We start from the raw sequence: 26,570 nt of genomic DNA on the forward strand, positions 1-26,570 counted from the left end.
TCTATCGACAGTTTCAATAATTGTATTATTGAAACTAAAACTTATACTATTACAACTGAGTTTTTTGCAGATGTGGAATATCTCTCACTTTTTGAATGATAATTGGGCTCCTGATAGTTCAGACCAGTCTGAGATATCGGAGAGGATCTCGGAAAAGCGATTTTTTACAATATTAAAATCTTTTATCTTAGTAAATATAAGAACATCATCAGCATACACAATTTGATTATACTTATTCAAAATGTTACTGATAGCATTGAAAGCTATAATAAACAGCGTTACAGAAAGTGGCGATCCTTGTGGGATGCCGTTAGTAAAATTAAAAATCTTAGAATATATGTTGTTAGTTTTGGCTCTTAGTCTTCGGTTCGTTAAAAAATCTTTAATGAAATTAAAAATTTTTTTCCCGACCTTCCATTTTGTTAGATGTTCTAATACTACGTGCGCCCGTACTCGATAAAAAGCTTTTTCGAAGTCTAGGCTTAAGACTGAGATATGGTTTTTCGTAGATAGTGCAATCGAAGCAATATAATCGAAGTAAAGAAGGGCATCCATGGTACTACGACCATTTTTGAAGGCGACTTGGTGTTGGCTGATTAGATTATTTTTTAGAGCGAGCCACATAATGCGTTTGGAAATAATTTTTTCGATCACCTTTCCCATACAGGGAATTAAGGATATGGGTCTGTAGCTTGAAATGGATGTATTTGGCTTGTTAGGCTTCAGAATAGGAACGACTTTCCAAGTTTGTGGATACACACCTTTATCGAAAATGTTATTATAAAGGTCCAAGAGCCTAGATTTAAGTTCGACTGGAAGATTTTTTAACATGTCGTAAGAAATCCGGTCAAAGCCAGGGGTTTTACCTTTCATTGAGCTGAGTGTTGAATTAAGCTCATCGTATGTTATTGGGAATTCAAGTGTTTTTGCTGTGGGAGATGGATTACAATGGTATGTTGAGTTAAAATATCTCAGTTTTTCGGATACGAAACGTTGGTGAAAGTTTGTGTCGCTGGAGTATTGGGACCAATTTGGAGCAAAACGATTTGCAATTTCGAGTGGGTGAGAAATAGAGTTGCCATTTTCCACCAAAAGTTTAATTTGGGATGGGGTGTAGGGTCCTACAAGCATTTTGATATTGGACCAAATTTGTTTTGGATTGCTAGATGGGTTTATATTATTAGTTAAATTTTCAAAGTTTGAGCACTTAGCTTCTTTCAATTTTCTCCTAAAGGTGGCATTGGCTTTTTTGTAACTGATGAGATTAGCTGTAGACCGATTTCTCTTGAACATTTCCCAAGCATTTTGTTTAATATTTCTAAAATTTTGGAGATCTGGGTTCCACCACGGGACAACTTTCCTAACAGGGCGCCTAGTGGTTTGGGGGATGGCATAATGGGCAGCTGAGCGTATACATTTTTGGATAGAAGAGGCTTCTTTGTATATGTTGATGCTGGTTGGATGTTGTAGGCTTAGCTGCAGCGCCAAATATTGGTATTTTCGCCAGTCAGCTCTTTCCAAAATGAACTTCGGTTTTGGGGAGGTTTTAATGTTAGGTTGTTGTGGAGGAAAAGTTGTCAGAATAGGGAAGTGGTCGCTACAATAGAGATCTTGAAGAGTTTTGCTGGAAAGTTTAGGTGCCAATGAGGAAGAGCTGGCAATGACATCGATATGGATAAGAGTTTGATGCGTGGATAAGTGAGTTGGTTGACCGTCATTCAAAACGACTAGATTGTTGTATAAAATTACGTCTTCAACAGATTTGCCCCTTCTGTTGACGGTGGGTGAGCCCTACATAGGGCTCCAAGCATTTAAATCTCCCAACAGAATGATTGGCGTACTGTAACTGTTCAAAATGTTATTAATATCACTAGCCGTGAAATGCTGCTGAGGTGGAATGTACATTGAGATAATGGTGAATTTATAGCTTAAATTTACTTCGATTACTATAGAGGAAATATCTGAGTTGACAGCAATAAGTTTATGAGGGATTGACTTTTTAATAAGTACACCTATACCTTGCTTTTTATTAGTGTTGGAAGGCAGGTTGTGAAAGTAGCTGTGATATTGTTTAGGGGCCTGGGCGGATTTATTGAATGCCACATGAGTTTCTGCAAGAGATATCAAAGATGGGTTATATTCTTTAATTAGAATTTGAAGGTGATCGTAATTATTGTAATAGCCTTTGATAGTCCACTGTAAGATGGAGAAAATTTTTGGTGAGAACTGTAAGAGCTAAAACTATTTATTTATTTATTTTTTTCTTATTTCTATTGTGTTAGTCATATCAGTATTGGGTGCTAATGAAGAGTTTAATTGTAGAATTGAGTTATTGAGAAATTCGGAGGGAAAGAAGTTAGAATGGGTTAAATTAATTTCTGTCGGTAAATTTAAAGTTGTGTTTGGTTGAGTAGAAGAGCTTTCGTGTGTGTTGGTTTCTGAGTAAGTTTTTAGTGAATTATTATCTGAGATCGTTTGTGTGAAGTTTGAGTGCGGAGAGAGGCTTGTTTGTGATCTTAGGCTTGAATTGTTGTTGGTAGGTGAGTGTTCATTAAAACTGGTTTTTGAGTGATTTATTGGTGGAGTCTTATCTATGGTCGTTTGTGTGGGGTTTGAGTTAGAAGTGAAAGAGGAGGTAGAAGGAACTGATGATTGTAATTGAGTTGTTGTGGATATGTAATTTTTGGAGTTTTGACAGGTTGCTTGACATTTATTTCTTTACTTTTTTCCTGTACATATGTTTCTTTGAGGATGGTAGAAAATGAATTAGAAGAGGTGATCGGTAAAGTTGTTAAATTACTTTCGTTATAAAATTTTATTGCATCGCGCATAGTGCATTTTCTTTCGGTTTTGATGCGTAATATTTCTTTTGATTGGGCGTATTTAGGGCATGAATTTGACGAGGAGGGGTGATCATTTGCGCAGTTAACGCAGTATTTACGAGTGCAAGCTTCGGTGTCGTGCGGGGGGAGGCCACACGTGTCGCAAATGAAGGCATTATTGCAGCGTTTGGTTGTATAACCAAGCTTTTGACATTTTTTGCATCTCATTGGTTTGGGTATGTACAACCTAACACGGGCTGAATGCCAAGAGACTTGAACAGAGCTAGGTAGGTGGTAGCGGTCAAATGTTAACAGGCATACACCAGTTGGTTGGGGTTTATTATTTATTAATTTGATAAATTTGAAAACTGCGATCACACCTTGATCACTTAAGTTATCAATAATTTCTTCTTCGGCTATGTCATTGAGGCAAGGAGCAAAGATTGTCCCTCTCGTAGAGTTTAGGTTGGTGTGATATTTCACTTCTACATCACAAAGGCCTGCTAATCTTTTGGTATCAAGAAATTTGTTTGCGATCGTGGTGTTTTTTACTAGAAGCAGGATGCTGCCGTCACGTAATTCGGATATAGACACGATGTCATTGCAAATCACTTGTAGAGATTTTTGCACTGCAAAATACGAGAATTTCGTTAGGGGTTTGTTGGGTTCACGTGAAGATATCACCAAATATTTTGGGTTTTCTTTTTGTATTTTTGGTAACTCGGGAAAAACGTTTAATTGGTTTTTAGTTGGTTTTTTCCTTTTTGGTTGGGGGCTAACAGCAAGCGGGGCAAATCTGTTATCCCCCAAAAAGGGGGGCCCAGGGGCCATTGTGTATCACTTTGTCACTCACTGAATCGAAATATTATTTAATACGAAACGTAAAATAAATTGAAATCACTGAAATAAGAATGGCGAACACAAAAGCTACGGTAAACTCAAACAAAAAAGTCACAGAGAGAAATAACTACGTGCACACACGAGGAATGGTAGTCGGTGACTGATGTTGTCATTAATATTTTCGATTTTGTTGCTTCCTGAAAAAAAATTGTTTCATGTTATTATTTGAGTCCAAATTTAAATATGTACATATCATATGTATAGTATGTACAAACGTAAAATAAGCTCACCGTGCGCTTCTGTACTGTGATACACTCACAAGTCTCTAAAGTTGAGATTTTAAATTAGAGACAATTTTTGTTACTTGAGAGGATTTTGCAATTCTGTAAGCGACAGTCACAAAATTCTCTCAATTGAAAACGAACAGGTCTAACCAGTTATTACATTTCATTATTTAAATATGTATTTACACTTGAATGAAAATAAATATGTGGATAACAAATATTAAATTTTCTATAACATAGTCAAAAAGCATGACTACCAATAAAATTAGAAATATATGTTGACTTTGTTTCTGAATATTTACGATATTTATGTGAAATTGATTTATTTTCAACTTTTTAGTGTTTGAGTTGCTTACACAACTTAAAATAACGACAATCGATTAATATCTAAGATGATCTCTATTCAGTATATTCAAAATGTCAAACAAGAGTTATTTTTAGTTTTGTGACCAACTGAATGGACAAAATTCACGCCCATTTCCCATACAAAAGATATGTTGAGCACCATGCGCAATAACTCACTATACATACATATGTACGTACATCGGAAGCATTAAATTTCATCTTCAAGATGGTACGGCTTCAGTGTAATCGATATGAAAATTGATCAATGGGGCGGCGCCCTTCACTTTTGAATGAGGAATATTCGGACCTATTTTAATCACATTCGAACTACAACCATCCCTACTTTGCAAATAACACAATTTTATATTTCATCTGATTGTTTCAATTGACAGTGTACAAAGAAAGCACGGTAAAGATCTGTATCTGTATTTAGTGTTTAGCACCGCAATTCTGTTCAATTTTTACCACTTGGTTTGTCCACAGGTATTCACTTTTTTAACATAAGTATACAGTATACGTACATATGTACATTAGATTTTGTATATAATTTTTATCTTTTTTTTCCAATTTAGTCACCACCGTTTTTTTCCACTATGTTATCACAGTATTTGCGTTGTTTGCAAATTTTTTCACACAGGTTGTTCCTTTTTTCCCCCAATTTTTTGTCACCACCGCTTTCCTCTGTTTTTTTTTTCACTTTTCTTTACACGTTGTCCCACCGGTTTTTTTTTTTTGTTTCCAATTTTTGTCCACAGTTTTTCACCATGTGAAGTTTTTTTTTTGTTGTTTGTTTCACACTACCGGGACCTTTCCTTGGTCACCAACGGTCAGTTGTTACTACCGTTTTCCACACTTTTTTCACTTTTTTTTTTGTTTTTACTTATTACTATTAATAATTTTACCGCGTCTCCGCGTTACCGGTTATTATTATTATTATTATTATTTTTTTTTTAATTGGTTGATTTTATTATCGCGTTTTTGTTCTTTTCTCCACAGGTGCCGTCCGGAACGGCTCGAAGGACCATGAATAATTCTTTATGAAAGTAAACTTCCGACACTCACCTTGAAACGAAATCGAAAATATTTAAAGTTGAAACTGTTGACTGCTAGCGTGTATGCGCACGGACCGAAAGCAAAAGACGCTCGGCCGTCCGCCAGTCCCTTTTGTTAATTTTTTTGTTCTGGTGTCCTCGTGTGTGGTGTGAAAGTATGGTGTAGATGATGATGCGGTGGGCATCATGCCGATGTGTTGAGAAGTGTGTGTGGATGTGTGGGGTGTTAGTGTGTTATATTAATAGGGGGGGCTCAGAAGCTCATTTAGCCACTAGAAAATTAACGCTAATTCAAAATTAAATTATAAGAGAAAAGAAAACATCATATGAAACACGAAAAAATAACTAAGTATATAATATAAAAAGGTATTATGTAATTATAAATACAAAAAATTAATCAAACACATACATTACTAATTATACGCTGACTTCAAGCCTAGATGTTTTGAAATGAGGATATTTCATTTTAACAAAGGGGAGAGTTAAGGAATGTATTTCTTATAATAGTAACAAACATCAAAACAACCTTTTGTTTCAGTAAAACGAATGCAGAAACAACCTTGAGTTGGAACAATTGAAATGCACTATCTCTACAATAAACAATCCTAAACAAACGAGTATCAAAACAACATTGAGTTTGAATGCCACAACAACCTTATCTTAAAACAAAGCAATTGCATCTAAGCAAACAATATACATATATGTAAACAAACCTAAACAAATAACATAATGTGTATCTTAACAAACTATCAACTAGTAATAAGTAAACATATTAGTTAGTATAAATAGAAGTAAGAACCATGTAATAAGTAGTCTTAAGAGTATAAATAAAGAGTACACATTTCGGTGCAGTTCAAAATATATTCTTTTGACTCATTTTTACTTTATATAAAAATTAACTCGCGCACATGTAATATATTGCTAAGTGATAAAATCATGATTTGAATTTCTGAACGCGATGTATTTATATATTGTTGTGATAAATTCAATTTCTATTAGTAAGAAACATAATACAAAAATATTTATTAGTATAGTACAAATCAAATAAAATTATTAAATATGCAAGTCCAAATTGACTGTAAAAATTACTATGCATGCATTCATACAAAATTTTACTCATAATTATTTTTACATGCCAATATGGAAATGCCGACGGAAAAACGCAAAAGCATACATATTTGCATACATTGCGATTGTCAAGTTGAAAGCAAAAATTGAAGCATGCAAAACAAAATTCTTTACATTTGTTGGGAGTGTAAACATGGGCATGCATACATATACATATTTATGTCTCTTCATATTCTCTGCTTGGGCATACATGCCACGACATCATATGCCGAAAATACATATATTTAGTTCTTTTCATATTCTCTGTTTGAGTATGTGGAGAACTGTTAAAAATGTTAACCACAGTATATACAGTAGATAACCTTTTCGTGGTAGCTTTCTGAGGGGTGAATAGCGGCCATCTTGGATTTACAGAGGTAGCAACGCACTGCTGAATATATTGAGGCAGAAAATACTTAGCAAATTTATTCTATTAAATAACAAAAACTATAAATATTAATGCTTAATATAAAAGGAAATTATTTATTAATGACATATATTTACTAATATTTGATTTAAACGCCATAGTGTGTCATGTTTCGCCCATAAAAATATCATTTACTGATAGTCAGATATTCTTTATGTAGAGAGTTCTTATTAATAAAAAGCAGCCCTGTTCTTAGATTTCTCGGTGGTGAGTTTTCTTCTGAATGTATTCGTTTTTAATTGACAGACAGAAAACATAAAACGGTTTGTATTCGTAAGTTTTTGAAATATTATTACCAATAATTTTAATTTGGAAAGAAGATATTTAGGCATTTGAAGCTGAATTTTTAATACATCGTTCTAATTCTCATCCGTATACCATTTTTGATAATTTATTTTTGAATATTTAAGTTTTGCATTTTCCACACCACCCCAGAGGTTTGCAATAAAGCGCGTTACAGACTTTTTTTAGGTGTTCGGTTCTCCGGTAGGCCTATTTTCACCTTTTCAACTTAAAATAAAAATAATTAATAATTTACATAAAAATTTAATAAAAATATTGCACAAAATAATTAAATAATTAATAAAGATTTCTAAGCTCTCACAATAGATGCATCCAAAATCCTACAATTCTATTAAATATATTAAAATACAGAAGCTAGCTTTTAGAAGGGGGAGGTGGTTACCTATGTGAAATGCTCAAAAATTTGATGTGCCGAAAATGAGGGCTGGCTGCCTGCCTATTAAAAATTCTTAAAGAAAAATATGTTCTAATTCTTATAAAAAGTTTTTTAAAACGTCGGGTTGTGAATTTTCGTAGCAATAAAAAGGCTCTACAATTTTTAATATAAACTTTATTATTAACACTAATATGTATTCTTATTAAAAACTTCGACATATCTTTCATTTCAAACTCAATTTCCAATTGATGTTTTCCTATAACGGCTAACGAGTTGTCAATTTGTATATGTCAAACGACAAATTACCACCCAGGATTGTATCCTACTGCATGCAAAATATTTCCAAATTTTGATTGAAGCGTGTTTAAAAATTGCACAAAAAAAAACAACTGATTTAACATTAAACAACAACAAATATCCCAATAAAATTGAACAGATATGCAAAGTAATTCAATATAATCACTTAAATAACGTAAACTCTTGCATTATTTAATATCTTTTAAAGTCCCGGTCATCAAAATTTAAAATTTATATGTAGTTTAAATGCTAACACAACACCCTGATTACCATGAAAGTAGCAAAAAAAGTGTAACACAACACCCTAAGATTTTCTAGAGGTGAGTATATGTATGTAAACAAAGGAAAGGTTTATTACCGTATATACTGAGATGTTAACATTTCACAGCGTGAATTCTGTGGGTATGAGGTGAATTCCTTACTATAAATCTAACGAATGTTCACTGTCGAACCTGCACCTTCTCTATGCTTTAAGTTCTCTGCTTTGACTCTTTGACAAAACGTGAGCTTCGCCTTTGGTTGGCCGTGTCAACGGAAATTTCGCATGAAGCATTGAGTGTACATATTTACATAGTACATACATATGTTGCATGTAGACGAATTTATAAATATTATGCGTATGGTCTGTCATTTTTGTTTACATGCACACATAATTATATAAATTAAACCATTTGCTTATGGTTATGATTTTTAAAAAAAGGATAGCGGACTCGCGCCCGCGTCTTTATTATTAAAATGTTGTCTTAAGACTAAATACAATTTTTACCTTAAGTCTAAATTAAATCTACGCTTGTACCGGGTCACGTTGCCTATAGTCAGCAGTTAATCGGATGCGCGTGTGAAGCCGCTAATATTGCTGATGCGACGTCAGCTATTGCTGGGTTTCGAGTTTCGTACTGAGTTGCTGACCGATGGTGGGAATTGTCTGAAGTGCTGTGTTAACTCCTCTCCTCTAATATGATCGTCCTCGATCATCAATAGAAAGATAGATCGTTAAATTTTATATAATTTGGAAAATTATGAGTTTCTTCTGGAAGGGTAACTATTTGACTCATGTTTGGTCTTATTGTCTCCTTTTCTATATATTTTATTTCAATCTTATTTTTCCGTAATAGGATAAAAATTATTATGATGGTAATTAAAGCTACCGATGTCAGGCTGCCGATAGATAGTGTAGCTTTCTTAAGAGAATTTATCCGTTTGATGTTGGTGAGGTGTAATTCTTTTAAAGTTCCCAATGATAGCAATTCAATACGTTCTTTTTCTATTGGGGCTGGTTGCAAAATTGCGGGAATGGCTTCAATTGTTTTTGCTTCGATATTGCTAAATATTTGATTGTTAATTTTGATTGTTGAGTTGTAAAATATTATGACATGTGTTCCGTTTATTTCTTTAGTTTCCCCATCGGCTTCTATTTTTCCATTAAATTTATTCAGCAATATTATTCCAGTTTTTGTTTCTTCGATTGTGGGCACGTGATTCCCGTTTGTTATGGTACATGTGGAATTTAAGCTATTTACTATTCTACTTATACAATCGTCTTTACTTAGATCTATTAGATTAATTTCTTTACAAATTGCTATTTCGTTAAAATTTTCACATTCATTTTTAATTCCGTATATTTTATTTTTTCCTTTAAGAATTTCTTTATAGTCCGTTTTAATTACATAATTGTTTTCTTTCTTTACAGGTCTTATAATTATTTTTTTAAATGTTTCATAAAAAGTTAACGGAATTTTTATCATATATAGAATCGTCATATCTTTGCTTAGTACATTTATGTTTGAGAATTTCAGTGCCTCTTCGGCAGTTTTAAAAGGCATTTGTTCCTCCTTTAGTTTATTAATAGAAAATTTAACTTCATCAATGCTTAAAAGTATTGAGTTAATTATATTTTGTTTTGCCCATTGGATGGCATATTTTATATTTATTAATTCTTCTTTGATCAATCTTATCATGTTTTGTAAATTTATCATAATTTCTGTTATAGTGTCTTTATCTTTTTTTATGGTATTTAACATTTTATTGACAATATTTGTTATATTATTTATACGTTTTTCAAATAAATTATTAATAATTATTTGATTATTATTATTTTGGTTCAGATTATTCAAATTGTCATTTATAATATTAAGATCATTATGATCAGGAGATCCGGCGATGTATTTCCATGCCGTTCCTAATATGTCAATTGATCTCCTCTTCTTTTTGTTTTCTACCGGTTTAAGGGTGTTGAGGATTTCAAAAGTTTGGGTAGTTTCATGTTTGAGGATAGGATAAAGGAAGTTATCTTTAGGGACTTGAGTGGTCATTATAAGTTTCTATCAGGAAATGTTCGTAACGGTCTAGGTCAATGAGGTGTATTAGTCTAAGTGTTCCGTCCTGTATTTTTGCATTTCCGTTGTCTATTGTAATGAGTTGAGCTTTACTGCAGTCCAAAATTTTTACATCTGCTGGTGAAGATGTAATCACCGTGAAAATAATTATAAATTTGGATAGATCCATTGTTCCTAAAATAGATAGTTAAGTTTTTATTAGAGATTTGTGAATTATACGTCCTGACATTGTTTTAACTGTTGTTCTATTATTCTCAGATACTATTTCTTTTTTATATTTTGGAGTTAGTTTTGAACCAAGTCTTTTATTTATTTTTGCATAAATTATATCTCCTGGGGAATATTCTTTAGGTTCTGATCTTTTGCTGTTATGGTAAGAAAGATCTTGTTCCTGTTTTTCCTTAAGTAGTATAATATTTTCGTTTCTCTGCTGCTCTAACTGTTGCGGGTCGGTAAAAATTCTATTCCCAAAGAATGTGGCGATGGGTTTGTTTCTGGTTGTTGTATGTATCGTTGAATTATATTCTTGCACAGATTTGAATAATAATTCTTCGAACGTTATTCCTATGTTGTTTGCTTTTAAACATCTCATTATTTCAGAAAGTGTACTATGGAATCTTTCTACTTGTCCGTTACTAGTGCTACTATAGGGTGGTGTGGTATATACGTTAATAGACATTTGGTCCTTTAGTAAAGTTAATATTGTGGCTGAATTGAGAGATTTTTCGTTATCTACTATTACTTGTTTTGGTATTCCAAATGAGATCATTAATTCTCTTATTGGGTTTTTTATATGTTCTATTGCTTTGGACTGTATAATTTTAACCTGTGCGTATTTTGAAAATTTATCAATGGCCGTGAGTATTAGCCTTTTTTCTGTCGAGTAAATATCAATGTGTACGATTTCTCCTGGAAACTGAGGAATGGGAGTCTCTTGTAACCGTGGTTTTGGAGGATGTCTATCATATTTATGCTCGCGACATATGGAACATTGTTTAACTGTTTTTTCGATTTTAGAATGCATGCTTGGAAAGTAAAATTTCTGTAATATTTGTGTTTTGTTTTCGCGACTATTTCTATGTGCTCTCTGATGTTCTTTAATAATTATTTCTTCCTGTTCTGTCTCTGACACGATGTCTTGAAGTAGGGTTTGTGTGAATCTAATTTTGATATTTGCAAAGTGAAGTGGATATATTTCCTGAATTTTTCCCATTAAGCTTTCTGTAGTGTATAAACCGTTAAGTAATGCTGGGTCAAGGTGTTGTTTAAATATGTCTATAATGTCCTGTGTCGAATATTCTCGTTTTGTAATTGTATGTCTATGGAAACAGGGAAATGGTATTTCAAACGTATAGTTATCTATGTCACCGATTAAGATGAATAGTTTATTTTTGAAGGCATTTATGGGTGCTTCAGTAGCTGGGATGAGCTGATGTTCGGAACTTTCGTCGCTATGGTCAGTAGTCGTTAGGGCGTTAACGTCAGTCTGTGGAGGTCTCGATAGTGCGTCAGCTACAACGTTTGTCTTTCCTGGTTTGTATTTCATTTCGTAATTGTACTCTTCGAGGATACATTTCCATCTTTTCATTTTTCCGTTATAATTTTTATTACTTAATGCATAGGTTAGGGGTTGATGGTCTGGAAAAATGATTACTTTGGGTGAATCATACAAATAACTTCTGAAACTATTAAGTGCCCATATTATTGTCAGCATTCCTTTTTCATTTGCGGCGTAATTTTCTTCGGCTTTACTTAGCGAACAGGATATGAATGCTATGGGTTTGCCTGATTGTTCTAAAACTGCTCCGAGAGCATAATTAGATGCATCAGTGGTGAGGTGAAAATCTTTATTAAAGTCAGGATATGCTAGAGCTACTTCCTTTGAAACGAGTGAGGATTTTATTTTATTGAGGGCTTCTAGTGCTGCGCTATTGAGAGTTATCTGCTTTTTACAGGATGCATTTTTTGAAATGCGTCCATCCTCCCCTCTTAAGAGCGAAGTAAAGGGCTGTGCTAATTTAGCATAATCTCTTATGAAGCGGCGGTAGTAGCCGGAAAGGCCAAGGAAAGATCTTTCAAAGTTTTCGAACATGGGAAATTTTGTATAGCTTCAACTTTTGAAGGATTGGTTTTTACACCACTTGGGGAAATAATAAAGCCTAGGAACTCGACTTCAATTCGGAAGAATTCGCACTTGTCCAGTCGAACTTTCATATTTGCTTCTTTGAGAGTGCGAAATATTTGTTCAATATTTTGGAGATGGCTTTCTTCATCTTCGCCGAAAACTATTATGTCATCAATGTAGACATAGCAGATTTTACCTATATAGTTTCTTAGAATATCATCTAAGGCTCTTTGAAATATAGAAGGAGCGTTTTTCAGCCCGAATGGGAGTCGTGTAAACTCATATTTGCCATTATTGACAGAAAAGGCTGTTTTTTCAATGTCAGATTCTTTTAAAGGAATTTGATGGAATCCACTTTTTAAATCCAATACGGAAAAATATTTATTATTTCCTAATTGCGCAATAATTTCATTTATTTCGGGTATGGGGTATTTGTCGGAAATAGTAACATTATTTAATTTTCTGTAATCAATTACGAGTCTAAATTTCTTTTCGCCGGAGGCGTCTAATTTTTTTGGAACAACCCAAACTGGTGAGTTGTATGGAGAACGTGATGGTCTTATTATGCCATCTTTGAGTAAGGTTTGGATTTCCTTGATGACGAATTCCCTCATGCCAATAGGGTATGGATAATATCTGGTGTAAACGGGTGTACCTGAAGAAGTCCTGATTTCGCCTACTACGGTAGTAGTGTAGGTTAGTTTTTCATTTGGATCGGAAAATAACTGAGAATATTTGTTTGCAAGTTTTTGAATGAGGAATTTTTGAGAAGGTGTCATATGTTCTGTCCTTACGTCAATACTGTTTACTGTAGGAGAAAGCTTCTGTTTTATTCTTATTTCTTTACCGTTACCGAATTTAATTATGTCATCGCGAATGTTTATAGTTGCATTGAGGCGTTTGAGGCTATCGTTTCCGATAATACCATCAAAAGATTTCAGTCCTGGTAGGATAAAAAATTTCAAATTCGAGTTATCTGTTTGAGCTAGATTAATTATTGTATGATGGGTAATTTGAATCTTTCGTGTTATGGAATATGCAAAAAAAGATTCTTCATTAGGAATTGGTTTTGCTACAAGTTGTGGTTGTATGTAATTTTTGCTTGATCCTGTATCTATAAGTATTTTTAAAAAATTTCCGTTCTTCGTTCTAAATTCTATATAAGGCAACGAAGAACTTTTCATCCTAAAAAATTAATATATATGTATGTAGTCAGGTTGGCTACTCTCTTGAACTAGTTGTTCGATTTGTTCGTTGTTTAACATTGTTTCGTATTCTACGTTTGTCGATGTCAAGATTTGTTCTTCATGATGGTCATATGTGGCTTGTTGGTCATTTAGATCTTCTCTACCGGTTTCTATATGGAAGTTCCTTTGTGGAGGGCAATTTGACGGTCGTTTCCAAGCTTGGTTATTGGGTGCATTTCTATTCATATAGTTAACCGCTTTTGTATGTAGAGAATGGTCAACATCCATTGGCTCTGGACGCGGAAGTCCGAAAGGACGTGGGGGTTGTGGCCTAGCGGGATGTTGAATTGCTATAGTTAAAATTTGGTTGTTGCCGTTGCTGAGGCACGTAGTTCGGTTTAGATATGGCTTAGGAATGTAAGCCAATTGTGGGTAGAATTCGTTGGTGGCCTTTTTAGGCGGAAGAGGTGGGCGAAAGTCCTGAGATTTTCTAACATGGGGATTATTATTGATCGCGTAATGCGAACGAAATTTTTGGTTTTCTAACTTAAGACATAAGTGAAGAGCTTGAGGGAGGTCTACGGGTTCTCTCATGCCAAGGAGCCTTGGCAAATCGCCATTCAGTCCTCGAATAAAAGTGTCAAGGGCTTTGTCACGATAAGTTCGTGTGAGTAAATGCATGGATTCAGCACCGATTTCCATGCAACCAAGTTTATTAAGAATGAGAGATAGGTGCGAATATACCCTTTGGTAAAATTCCTGAATAGTATGGTTACCTTGAACTAATGACGTCATTTGGTACTCTAAGGTACCTACGTCCCTTTTATCGGCGTAATGGAGAGTAAGGCATTTTGAAATAGCCTTCCATTCTAAAGGTGTGTTATATGATTCGAGGGCAATGTCTGCGTTGCCCACGATTTTGTTTCTTACTACGTTAAGGATACCGTAGTATTTTGGCGATCCTCTTTGAGGTTCGTATATTTCCAAAATTCTGTCCACGCTTTTCTTCCATGAACTGAATTCTCCTGGATTCCCAGAGAATTCACGAAGACATCTCACCACATCAGAAATTTTGTCTAGGTCGTTGATGTTGTTTGTCAGTGTAGGGTCTATAGTCACGTCAGTTAAGTTTGCAAGGTTTGCGTTTGGATTAAGCGCAGCTTGGACTATGTTTCGTCCTTCTTGTCTTAAAATGTTTGTGACCACACCACTTATAATATTGGTTAATTGTTCCAGATTCATTTCGCCAGAATTTGGAACAGGATGGGATGTTTGGGTATTGCCTGCGGTGGGTGCGTTTAGCCCAGCAGGTCGTATGGGTCGTATGGGATTGGTTGGCATAATTTTATTGGATATTTTGAGGATATTATTGTTTTTGAAAACCAGTAGCTGGTTTTACTCTTTTATCCTGGAGGGTCCTTTGGGTAGGAATCGCAGAATTGGGTTAAATTATACTACTTTTGCGTACAAAACTTCTTTTAGTTAATTGTTTGCAAAAGTAGGAGTTATTATTTTTTTATCGCTTTACGCCCTTTTGATTATTTGTAATTTTATATGCACTTAAATTTCACAATTTCAATTAGTTAATTTCACTTTCACTTACGTTCAATATTTTATGAAATATTTATATAAAATTTTAGTTTTCTTCTTAATAATTATGTTTTGAAGTTTAATAACAATTTTTTGAATAAAATTTAAAATTCTCAAATATAATTTTTATTTTCAATTAAACTTAATATCTCTATTTTTTTTCCATAAATTTTCGACATTCCAGGTATAATTTCTGGCTTACTTTATTTATTTCTTTTCTTTTCACTTTCAAATGTTTTATAAATTTCCTAATTTTTTAATTAATTAATTTAATATTTCTTAATCTATATGCTTACTTATATCTAGCCTCCTGGCGCAAGGGGTGTCGTCCCGTTTGCTGTCCTACTTGGGTCCCTCGTTGCGCACGTGGTGGAGGGTGCGTTCCCTTCCTATCGGATCCTAACGCTTTCAGTCCGGTGTAAGGGGGCAGCTTCCCATCAGGATATCTTTGGTCCTTCGACGTTATTATTCTTTATCCTTTGGTGCTCCGGTAGCCGCTTTTGTGTATTACTCGGTATTGTAATTTTTACTCACTCGCGTAGCCTTCCTTTTTAATTTTTAGGCTTTCACTACCTTCGAGCGCGGTCCCTGCTCGAGCGCCAATTAAACCATTTGTTTATGGTTATGACTTTCAAAAAAAGGATAGCGGACTCGCGTGCGCGTCTTTATTATTAAAATGTTGTCTTAAGACTAAATACAAATTTTACGATTTATTACACTATTTACAATTTTTACGGGTCACGCTAATATTGCTGATGCGACGTCAGCTATTGCTGGGTTTCGAGTTTCGTACTGAGTTGCTGACCGATGGTGGGAATTGTCTGAAGTGCTGTGTTACCTACTTACCAGGATGTTCTTTTGTATTATCAGTTTGAAAGATTTCTTATAGGGCGACTCCGAGGCGACAACTATGAACCTAGGAGTAAAGAGGTGTCAGAAATAGTTGCAAAAAAGGTTGTAGTAGCGGGTGCCAATGGTATACTTACTTTCTATAGTACTATACCTATGAGTTGGAAAATAAAGCACTGATTTTCGCACGTTATAAAATATTTATTTCACTGTAGTATCACAATAGAATCTTATTTTATTCTTATTTATTGTATGTATCGAAATTCCAATGTTGGACACTGTTGGCGAACTCGATACTTCACGGCACTTTTCGAGTTGATAAAAAGAAAGAAATTGCGGTGATGGTTGCGGTTAAAAATTAAGAAAACTGAATATCACGGACGACTGTCTTGCCTTACGGATGAAACGGATCAGAGGGAATCCCGGTCGGAGCCATCCCTTTTGATGATTTGGGTGGTGAATATTAGCTGACATTACGAGTCGTCTCGTTAATAATCGTATGGTTGTTATGTTGTAGTGTTGTAGTAATGATCGGTATTTGATGCGTGTGTGTGTATTGGGGTATGCTGTGAGCTGTTGTGTGATAAGGTGTTGTGACGTGACGTGATGTGTGGTGATGTGATGTGGGATGCTGCAGAACGCGCATAGCTCATGTGAACATCCCGGCCCCCCAAGTCGAATTAATCGGCTAGGAGCCGTTGCAGCTGTTATAGTGTACTGAGTACAGCGCTCAACCCTGTTGAGCGTCGTTGTTGCCGATGGCGATGAGCGTGGCGTGGCGGAGATGGCCGTGTACGTGTGGTGATTGGTTGGGTGCGTCGTCGGCGCCGGATAGGATCGCTGCGAGGTCTGGTACGGGTGTTGGTGCTACTTTCCGACGGATTGGCTCGGCGGGGAAACCGATGAAATAGAGTGTGATGGGGCCTCTGGCAATATTGACAGGCGCCGTCGGCCCAGCACTCTATGGTGGCGTGGTCATCTGCCAGGCAGGCCATGCAATGCCCATGGGCTCTTGCAATCTGTTGTCGTTGAGCGGGTTTCATGCTCTTAAAAATGGTGCATCGTTTCAGGGCGTGTGGGCGATGGCACAGGCTGCAACATGGAGGCCCCTGTGGCTCCAATAGCTGCTTTTCTCTCATCTCCGTGACTGCTTCGGCGGATGGCGGTGTTCGCATAACCCTGGTCCTTGGAGCGGCAACGGGTGCAGCCGACGCTTTGGGAATAGCGATTTCGGACCTTATGGTGTTGGAGGTGGTTTGGGTCTCCTCTACGTCCATTTCTATGGGAATATAAAATTGTATTAAATTGAGTTTGTTTATAATATTAGAATGTAGTTGTTGTAGCTACATATCTATACATATGTATATGTATAATAAGTTGATATTCAACGCGCTTGTTTGAATTTATTTTTTGTGTACGGATTATAACGCGGGTTAATTTCGAATTTGCGGAATTGATTTATTATTTTTCGATTAATTTTGCGAGTTATTTTGCGGTTTATCTTGAAGGTGTTCTTCGCTGTTTGGAAGAAAACACAGTTTGGTGACTGGTCGAGTTAATATGCCGGTTTGTGTTCGAACATCAACTACTCTTATGTGACCATCTGACCCTCGATGAACCTTTTCAATGTGGCCTAGCCGCCATTCTGTTGGAGGAAGGCATTCGTCCTGTATGATGACGCATTCTCCTGCATTGGCGTCCTTCTGGGCCGTTTTCCATCGATATCTCTTATGGAGATCTTTGAGATAGTCTTCCTTCCATCTGTGGCTGAATTCGTGATGGAGAATCTTGATTTTTTCTCATCGATTTATTAAAGTGAGTGAGTCTCCTTCTGTCTCAGGTATGGCGAGAAGAGGAGCTCTTCTGAGGAAATGACCTGGTGTAAGAGCTGTGAAATCGGAGGGATCTTGCGAGAGGGGCGATATGGGTCTTGAATTTAATACGGCTTCGATACGAGTGAGTAGTGTAGTAAACTCCTCATAATTGAATTTATGATTACTAGCGGTTTTCTTTAAATGGGACTTAAAGCTTTTTACTGCTGATTCCCAAAGTCCACCCATGTGTGGAAAACATGGAGGTATAAACTGCCATTCGATCCCTTGGGGTGCATATTTGTTAACTATTTCAGGGGAGACTTCTTTCATGAAGTTTATAAAATCCTTCTCTGTTGCTCTTTGGGCTCCGACAAAGTTTTTCCCATTATCGCTCATTATTTTTGAAGGAAATCCGCGTCGTCCGACAAAGCGTGCAAATGCTGCAAGAAAAGCCGCAGTAGTCAGATCTGAACAAAGCTCGCGGTGTACTGCCTTTGTCGTAAAACATACAAAGACAGCCACATATCCTTTTCTAAACGAAGAAGACCTTAACATGGAGTCCTTTGTCTGGAAAGGTCCAGCAAAATCAACCCCAGTGATGGTAAAGGGTAGAGCATAGTTGCAGCGTTCAGGTGGTAAAGCTGCCATGATCTGCGTACGCATTTTGTATTTGTACATAGTACATGGTTTACACATGAAAATCGTCCTTTTGATTTGTGGCTTTAGTCGCGGTATATAAAATTCTTTACGGACCATTTGTTTCATTAAGCGATGCTCACCATGCAGTGTAAGCTGGTGCAGATATGATAGAAATAGGTAAGTAAAACGGGATTTCTCTGGAATAATGATGGGATGTCGTTCGTTATAACTAAGGCTGGAGTTCGTAAATCTTCCATTTGCCCTTATTAATCCCTTAGAGTCCAAGAATGGATTTAGGACGAGAAGAGAGCTTCCCTTTTCGAGAGGTCGCTTTTCAAGCAACTTTGATATCTCTTTGCTGAAATAGCGAGTTTGTGTATATCGTATTAAACTGACCTTGGCATGTTGCAAGTCGGAATGCGTTAGCTGTACGCAAGGATCATTTGGTGCTCCTTTCATTTTTTGTTTAAGTCTTTGAATGAATTGGGTCATATAAGCGACTACCCTTAATGCTCTAGGAAATGACGAAAATCGATGGAGAATATCATCCTCTTCTGGAGTAATATGAAAATTTTCAATTTTCCGATTTTCCGTCGGTATTATATTACGAGCGGGAGATTTTGGCCAGAATTGTTGTGATTCTGTTAGCCATGTTGGACCATTCCACCAGAGTGTAGTGCTGGTGAGGTGCAGTGGCTTGCAACCTCGTGTCCCAAGATCGGCTGGGTTATCCGCACTTGCAACATGTTGCCATTTTGCTGGGCCAACTAAGTCTAAAATTTGGGATATTCGGTTAGATACATAGGTCTTCCAGCAATAGGGTGGTTTTTCTAACCATGCTAAAACTATCTCTGAGTCTGACCAAAGATACATTTTATGATCGTTTAATTTGAGATGGGTTTGGACTATGGAAATTAATTTTGCTAACAGAAGAGCACCATTCAGTTCAAGCCGTGGCAGACTGAGTGTCTTCAAAGGTGCAACTTTGGCTTTGGCTACCAAGAGGTGTGCAGATATTTTGTTATCGTACTGTGTGCGTACGTAAACTGTTGCGCAATATGCCTTTTCAGAGGCATCACAGAAACCGTGTAATTCTGTGTTAATGTTAGGGGTGAAATTTACCCATCGAGGGATTCGAATTTCTGATATTGTATGTAAATTGTTAGCAAATTCCGGCTCGAAGGACCATTTAGGAACGGGTGCCAATGGTATACTTACTTTCTATAGTATACCTATGAGTTGGAAAATAAAGCACTGATTTTCGCACGTTATAAAATATTTATTTCACTGTAGTATCATAATAGAATCTTATTTTATTCTTATTTATTGTATGTATCGAAATTCCAATGTTGGACACTGTTGGCGAACTCGATACTTCACGGCACTTTTCGAGTTGATAAAAAGAAAGAAATTGCGGTGATGGTTGCGGTTAAAAATTAAGAAAACTGAATATCGCGGACGATTGTCTTGCCTTACGGATGAAACGGATCAGAGGGAATCCCGGTCGGAGCCATCCCTTTTGATGATTTGGGTGCTGACATTACGAGTCGTCTCGTTAATAATCGTATGGTTGTTATGTTGTAGTGTTGTAGTAATGATCGGTATTTGATGCGTGTGTGTGTATTGGGGTATGCTGTGAGCTGTTGTGTGATGAGGTGTTGTGACGTGACGTGATGTGTGGTGATGTGATGTGGGATGCTGCAGAACGCTCATAGCTCATGTGAACAGGTTGAAAATACTTTCAAAAAGTCATCTATTCCGATAGTTTCACACACCAGAATTGTACAAATGCTCACCACATACCATAAGAAATTTCTGTCTTTTAAACAAATGTTTTTAAGGAACCCAATAGGTTTGAGCTCTAAAAGAGACGACTTTGTCTCTTCTGCCGGAAAATTATTTGACATCGCTGCTTGTAAATGCATTTATTTTTCTTGTTGCACTTGTCCAAAGGAAAGGAAAGTTCCTATCAATGAACAACCATTTCTCTTGGACCAGAGAACCAGAAGAATCGGTCGCATTGGAAGTGTTGATCTACCTGAAACAAAAAAGATTACAAAGAAAAATGAACGTAAAGAAAAGCTTTCAAAACGTCATTCAAGATCAACACTTACCAGAAAAGTATCAGCTAGAACACGTGACTATTCAGATCAGCCAGACTCTCATACAGACGACAACAATGTAGGTGCATCGCACATGGATTCTTCCAAAAACGATGCTGATGATGAATATTCTGTTCCATCCTCTAAAACCAAACAAAACACACTAGTATTAAAACATACTGCTTTAGCTTCCCAAAGATTCGGAGTAAGTGATAGAGCAGCGGCCTTGATTGTTTCATCTGCTTTTCTGGATGCCAAGAAAGCAGGTACGATAACAGAGGATCAGGCTAGCTTTGTCACTGACAAATGCAAGATTAGTCGTGCAAAAAAAAGTGTTGGAGTTAAGCTCCAAAACACCGAAAGTATTGACTCTGAATATGGGCTGTATTTTGACGGCCGCAAAGACAATACACTTACACAAGTCAGCGAAGGTGAAAAGTACTACCGCGACACTGTCAAAGAGGAACATATTTCTCTTATAGCGGAACCTGGTTGTCATGACTTTGGCCACGTCACCTCTTCTTCCGGGTCAGCTGAGAATGAGACGCAAGCTATATGGCAACATTTACAAGACAATTCAGTTGATGTGGAACATCTAGAAGTTGTCGGAGCTGATGGCACCAACACGAACACAGATTGGAAAGGTGGAATCATTCGGAAACTAGAAGAAAGAATAGGTAGGCCATTACCGTGGGTTGTTTGTCTTCTACATTTCAACGAACTTCCATTTCGTGCTCTTTTAGAACACATAGATGGTGTCTCAAAGAGTCCTAATACATACATTCTCTGGCGACATAGGTAAACTGCTGACTGATTGTGAGAAGTTGCCTGTTGTCAAATTTGAAAGTTTTCCATCCTGCCAATTACCTTCTGAGGTTATTAATCCGACCCAACTTAGCACAGACCAAGCTTATCTCTATAAAATATCAGAAGCTGTTATTTCCGGTCAATGTTCCTCAGATTTACTGTGTGGGGGATGTTTCGGCTTCTCACTTTAGCTCGCCTTCAAACGGATATTCTTAGGCTACGCAGAGGATACTTGGCCAAAGGCTGGAAGTCGTAAGCTGCTTGAGCCATACATATGTAAAATAATCGTTTCTGGCCACTCCCAAGTGAATGGCGATCAGAGAACTTTCCTCACTTGCGTGAACTTCCACTCATGACTCTATCCTCCAATAATATGGAGTACTATTTATTTTATTCCACATAATAATAAAAGTTAAAGTAAGATAAAAGTTTTACATTCTAAATACAAAGGAAAAGATATATCAGCTCGACATCAAAGATGGTTAATTAAACTTGGAGAATTCCAATTTGACATTGAATATTTTAAAAAGTATGAAAATTGAGTACCCGATTTTTTAAGTAGAATGAAAGATAATGAGGATATTATTTCAGAAAAAATTTATAAAGCGACTTCCAATAGCTCAAATTTTTATAATCAATATAGTAGACTAGCTGTGCCGTCGACTTCGTCCACGTGAAATACTGATTTTGGGCTTCGCCTTTATCTTCGTCCGCGTCAATTTCTGTTATCAAAGAACTTCTGCGTAAATTATATTTTTTGTTTTATTTTCTGGTGGCAGAAGAACATATTGATTTTCTCCGCAACCTGATCTTGACAACGCGACACATAATTGGCCATGTGAAAGCAGTTTTGGCGTAAATCGATTCCCACGTGTTTAAATGTTTGCCCCTGCGGTGGTTTCTGATTTCTAAGTAAAATTATTGGGGCGCCTATTTTTAGCTTAAGGGAATGTGGAGGAAGGCCACTTGGGTTCAAAGAATTTAGAAACTCCTGTGGGTAATGGACCACATGTTCTTGATCCATTACATTATCAATAGATGTGTATGTGACTATATCTCCTTCAAGTTTATTTAAAATTATGTCATTAATTTCGTCCACGCTACTGTTTCTCGCCGCCAATATTGCCCTTTGACACATCCATTGGTGATCTTTATTTTCTACTTCGCTGATGTCAGGGTAAACTTTTGATATTAAATCCTCAATGTTACCTACTCTTACTCCTAAATCACGGTCAATTTAAACTTTATTTTGAAAATGAGGTGTTTTCCCGTCTCCTACTAAAACTAATTTTGAAGGGAAAATTATACTACCTCCCCCCAAATGGGCTCTCATATTTGACGATAATTTTAAAATCAAAGTTCGGGAATTCTGTGAGGCCCAACGTTGAGATCGTTCAGCGCTTGATTCTCGTTGTCGGTTCGCCAAAGTTCGGCAATTTTGTGAGGCTAGACGCTGCGAACGTTCAACGGTCGATTCCCTAGCACGGTTTTGTTCATGATTGCTCGTTAAGTACCCAACCTATGCATATTCTCATCCTCAGTTTCATTGCTGCCCAAAACTCGCAGCCGCTTTGCAGTAGCAGTCTGCCGAAAAAGCTGAGTTCTTTTTCTAGAAATTATAGTGACAAAGAGAGAACGTAGAAAATGAATAAAAAGAATGTAGAAAAAAGAAATGTAAGATTAATAATCAGGAACCTAATTATTTTTACCTGCACTTGATATTTACGTAAACTGAATATTATGTCAAAAGAATTACCGAACAACACATTTATTTGGATAAAGATTAATATTATTATGTTAATACAACTCTAACAAATAATTTCGACCAAATTAGTTATCAAAAAAACGATATTCACAGATTTTTTTTTAGATCATTAAAAGAGAAATAATTATTTCATACATAACTTTTGTGTATCTTGAACCGCTTTCGCAGCGCAAGGAACGGAAGCCCTCAAAGATAAATAATTTCCCCTGTTTTTTACACATTTACCACTGTTTCTTCGCTCCTATTGGTCGCAGCGTGATGCTATATAGCCTATAGCCTTCCTCGATAAATGGACTATCCAACACAAAGAGAATTATTCCATTCGAACCAGTAGTTTTGGAGATTAGCGCGTTCAAAAAAACAAACAAACTCTTCAGCTTTATAATATTAGTACCGATAAATGGCAGCTTAAGAAGTATGTTAAATTGTGTGTTCAACAAGCACAACTGTACGACATATAGTGTGTTTGTTTATGTTTATATTTTTAGCCGTATTTTGTTTACCTCCGAATTAGAATATTTTGAAGCACACATTCGATAAAGAAACACTTAAAAGTTGTGCTCCTAATGTTATGGATTTGATAACAAAATGTAAGTCTCTTGTCGAAAATCTAAAGCGAACAGGCAGAAACCAAATGCTTGAAACTACCGTGAAGCAAGAGTGCTCTTCCAGATGGAACACTAAATTTGAAATGTTGTGCTCTATTCGCAAAAATTTCAATGCTATTGAAGATATTTTAGAGAAATCTGGCGGAACACATCGTTTGTTCGGAATTGAAAAATATTTATTGGACAGGATAACAAACGTATTAGAACCAATCAAAAATCTAACATTGTTGTTGGAAGGTGAGAAAAATTCAACTATACATTTAGTATTACTACATATGCATATCCTAAAAGAAAAGTTGTTTAAATTGCTACATGAAGAAAGTAACAATGAAATCCGATCTCTACTTACAAACTGTTTAGATAATATTTTTGATACGAAATTCTGTCCAGACAAAATTCACAAGATTGCTGCTTTTCTATGGCCAGTATGTTTGCGATTACATGAGACAACTTTAGTTGCTAATTCTCGGGCGATTCTCTTTTGCTGTCGCCCATTACCTTCACACGAGCAACTTGTGTTGCGCAACTCTGCTCGAGTTTTTTTCTCATTCTCTTTCACTTTACTTTAACCCATTGTCTCTTCTTTTTCCTTATAGGTATTTGGGCCACTCTATCAAATATATTAATCAGCTCTGTCAATTAAGAAATACATTTTATTTATTAAAACAAACATATATCACCCTTTTTATTATCGTCTGAATCAATTTGTATGGCTTCCTCCATACATTTCACAATATCTTTAATTAATTCGATTTTTTCGTCATAATCCATTTTCTAAAATATTAATATTATATTATGTATATTTGTATACATATTTGCAAATTACTTACCAAAAGATGAAATTAAATTTTTTAAATATATTCAAAATATTAATTTCAAAAAAATATACGCAAATGCAACTATGTACTACGAAAGAAAGAACACGAATGCCGAAAAACGTCGCAGCGAACTGTTACGAATAAGAACACAAAGGGAGTTGCTGAACACTGGAAACTCGGCGCGATTCTCCTCTCCTCGTCGCCCCCTCGCCTATAAACTAAGAGTTGCCGCAACAAAAGTTGCCGTGTGTGATAAGGCTCTATATAAGCGATGCGGTACTCAAGCGAGTTTGAACGTGATGAGGTGTATAATTTAGAGAAAGTGGAATTGAACAAAATCTCAATGAGCATGTCTGCGGAAATTCCTCAAGATTCTCAATCTGAAAGTGTAGAAATGAAGTATTGTATCGGGGATGATATGCTTTCAAAATATAAAGACGTTCATTTGCTGACTGGCTGTGAAAGCCAAAAAAATATGCAGATTAAAATATACAAAAATGCATGTTATACAGAAAATTGCGTTTTGAATTGGTGGCGGCGTCATGAAGATGAGTTTACATTGATGGCTAGACTGGCACGACAAATTTTATGTATTCCAGCGTCTAGTGCAGCAAGCGAAAGATGTTTTAGTTTGGCAAACCGTATATTAGAAGAAAGAAGAACAAACTTGAAAGGAGAAAATCTGGACGCCATTCTATTTTTGCATTCACAACAAAAAAATTTAGTTCATATTAAATATTTTTTATTTTTAATTCGTTGCTTATTTTGATCGAAAATAACGAAATATATTTAATTTATTTTTATTTATTGAATTAATTTATGTTGTGTTATGTTATGTTATATTGAATTAATTTATGTTTAAATGAAGAGAATTTTATTAATTTTTTCCTAATATAAGGTACATAAATACGAAAGAAAAATCACAAGAATTTGCTTTTATGTATGTACTTCGTTTCATTTGCCATTGACGATACCAGATAGTAATCGTACGATGCCACGATGCCGATGCGCAATGTTACCTTCGCATCGTGGTAATCGTCAGAAATGTTACTTAGTAACGTAATCGTACGATGCCTACCTTAATCGTGCAGGTCTCTGGTATGTACATACACACATATGTATATTATTTCTTGGCACATTTGTCTGTATGCTTACGAAAGCAAATGCGTGCCACATATATATGTACATACATTCATAATAACAAGTTTCACACGCATCTTTCGCATGGCCGAAACTCACGCTTTGTCAAAGAGTGAAGTGCTGAACAGACTGACAGACTGACAGACTGCAAACGACGTCTGTCAAATATAATAATACACACGTTCTTTTGGACACAGTTATATAGTTGTGCAGCTGCCTCAATAACTGTGTCCGTAAGAACGTGGCAGACGTGGACAGAACTAATACAGCAACCAACTGGATGATAATAGCGACGATTATGGGAATTGCTTCGACATATCGGAATCCGATGAAGACGAACTACTCGCCTCTGGAAAACTCCGAAACAACTGAGGAAAAACCGGTATCAGAAGACAGTTTTTATACTTGGTAAGATTGCCAAAGGCCTCAAACAGATAGTGGAGGATTAGGAAACTTCCTGAAATGTCTTACGTCCCAAAAAGTTTGAAAATAATTAAAGTTTCCACCAAAACCAGGAAGAAGAACACACGATAATGTCAAGGATTTTGGACCTATCCTTTATGCTGAAGGTACAAGAAAGGGTAATGGACTTACATATAATAAAACCATGGCTAATAAGTTATCGAGTCACAACATGCATACATAAAGGACCGATCAACCGAAGGGTCCTCTCCCCGCTTATACGGGTTGTTACACTGTTCGAAATACTACTCCAAATAAACGGTGAAGGGGTGAAAGCGGTAGCATATGCAGACGATATAGTGTTGTTGGTATCAGGCATTTTCCCTTCTACATTCAGTGAGATTATGAAAAGAGCATTACGCAGGTTAAACCTATGGGCTAAGAACAACGGACTAGGTGATAACCCTAACAAAACAGAAATGATGCTATTCGTAAGCAGAACCAAAATCCAGCAGTGTCAACTTCCCGTCCTAAA

At 36.0% G+C, this 26,570-nt stretch overlaps 1 protein-coding gene across 1 annotated transcript; it reads right to left on the reverse strand.

Annotated features, from left to right (window-relative positions):
• Nucleotides 1–16,647: 16,647 nt before the first annotated feature.
• Nucleotides 16,648–17,217, reverse strand: LOC120768724. Its single transcript, XM_040095496.1, has one exon. It carries the CDS (start codon nt 17,215–17,217, stop codon nt 16,648–16,650), a length of 570 nt encoding a protein of 189 aa, XP_039951430.1.
• Nucleotides 17,218–26,570: the final 9,353 nt, after the last annotated feature.

This window comes from Bactrocera tryoni, chromosome 2 (genome assembly GCF_016617805.1).
Source record: "Bactrocera tryoni isolate S06 chromosome 2, CSIRO_BtryS06_freeze2, whole genome shotgun sequence".
Classification (NCBI taxonomy): domain Eukaryota; kingdom Metazoa; phylum Arthropoda; class Insecta; order Diptera; family Tephritidae; genus Bactrocera; species Bactrocera tryoni.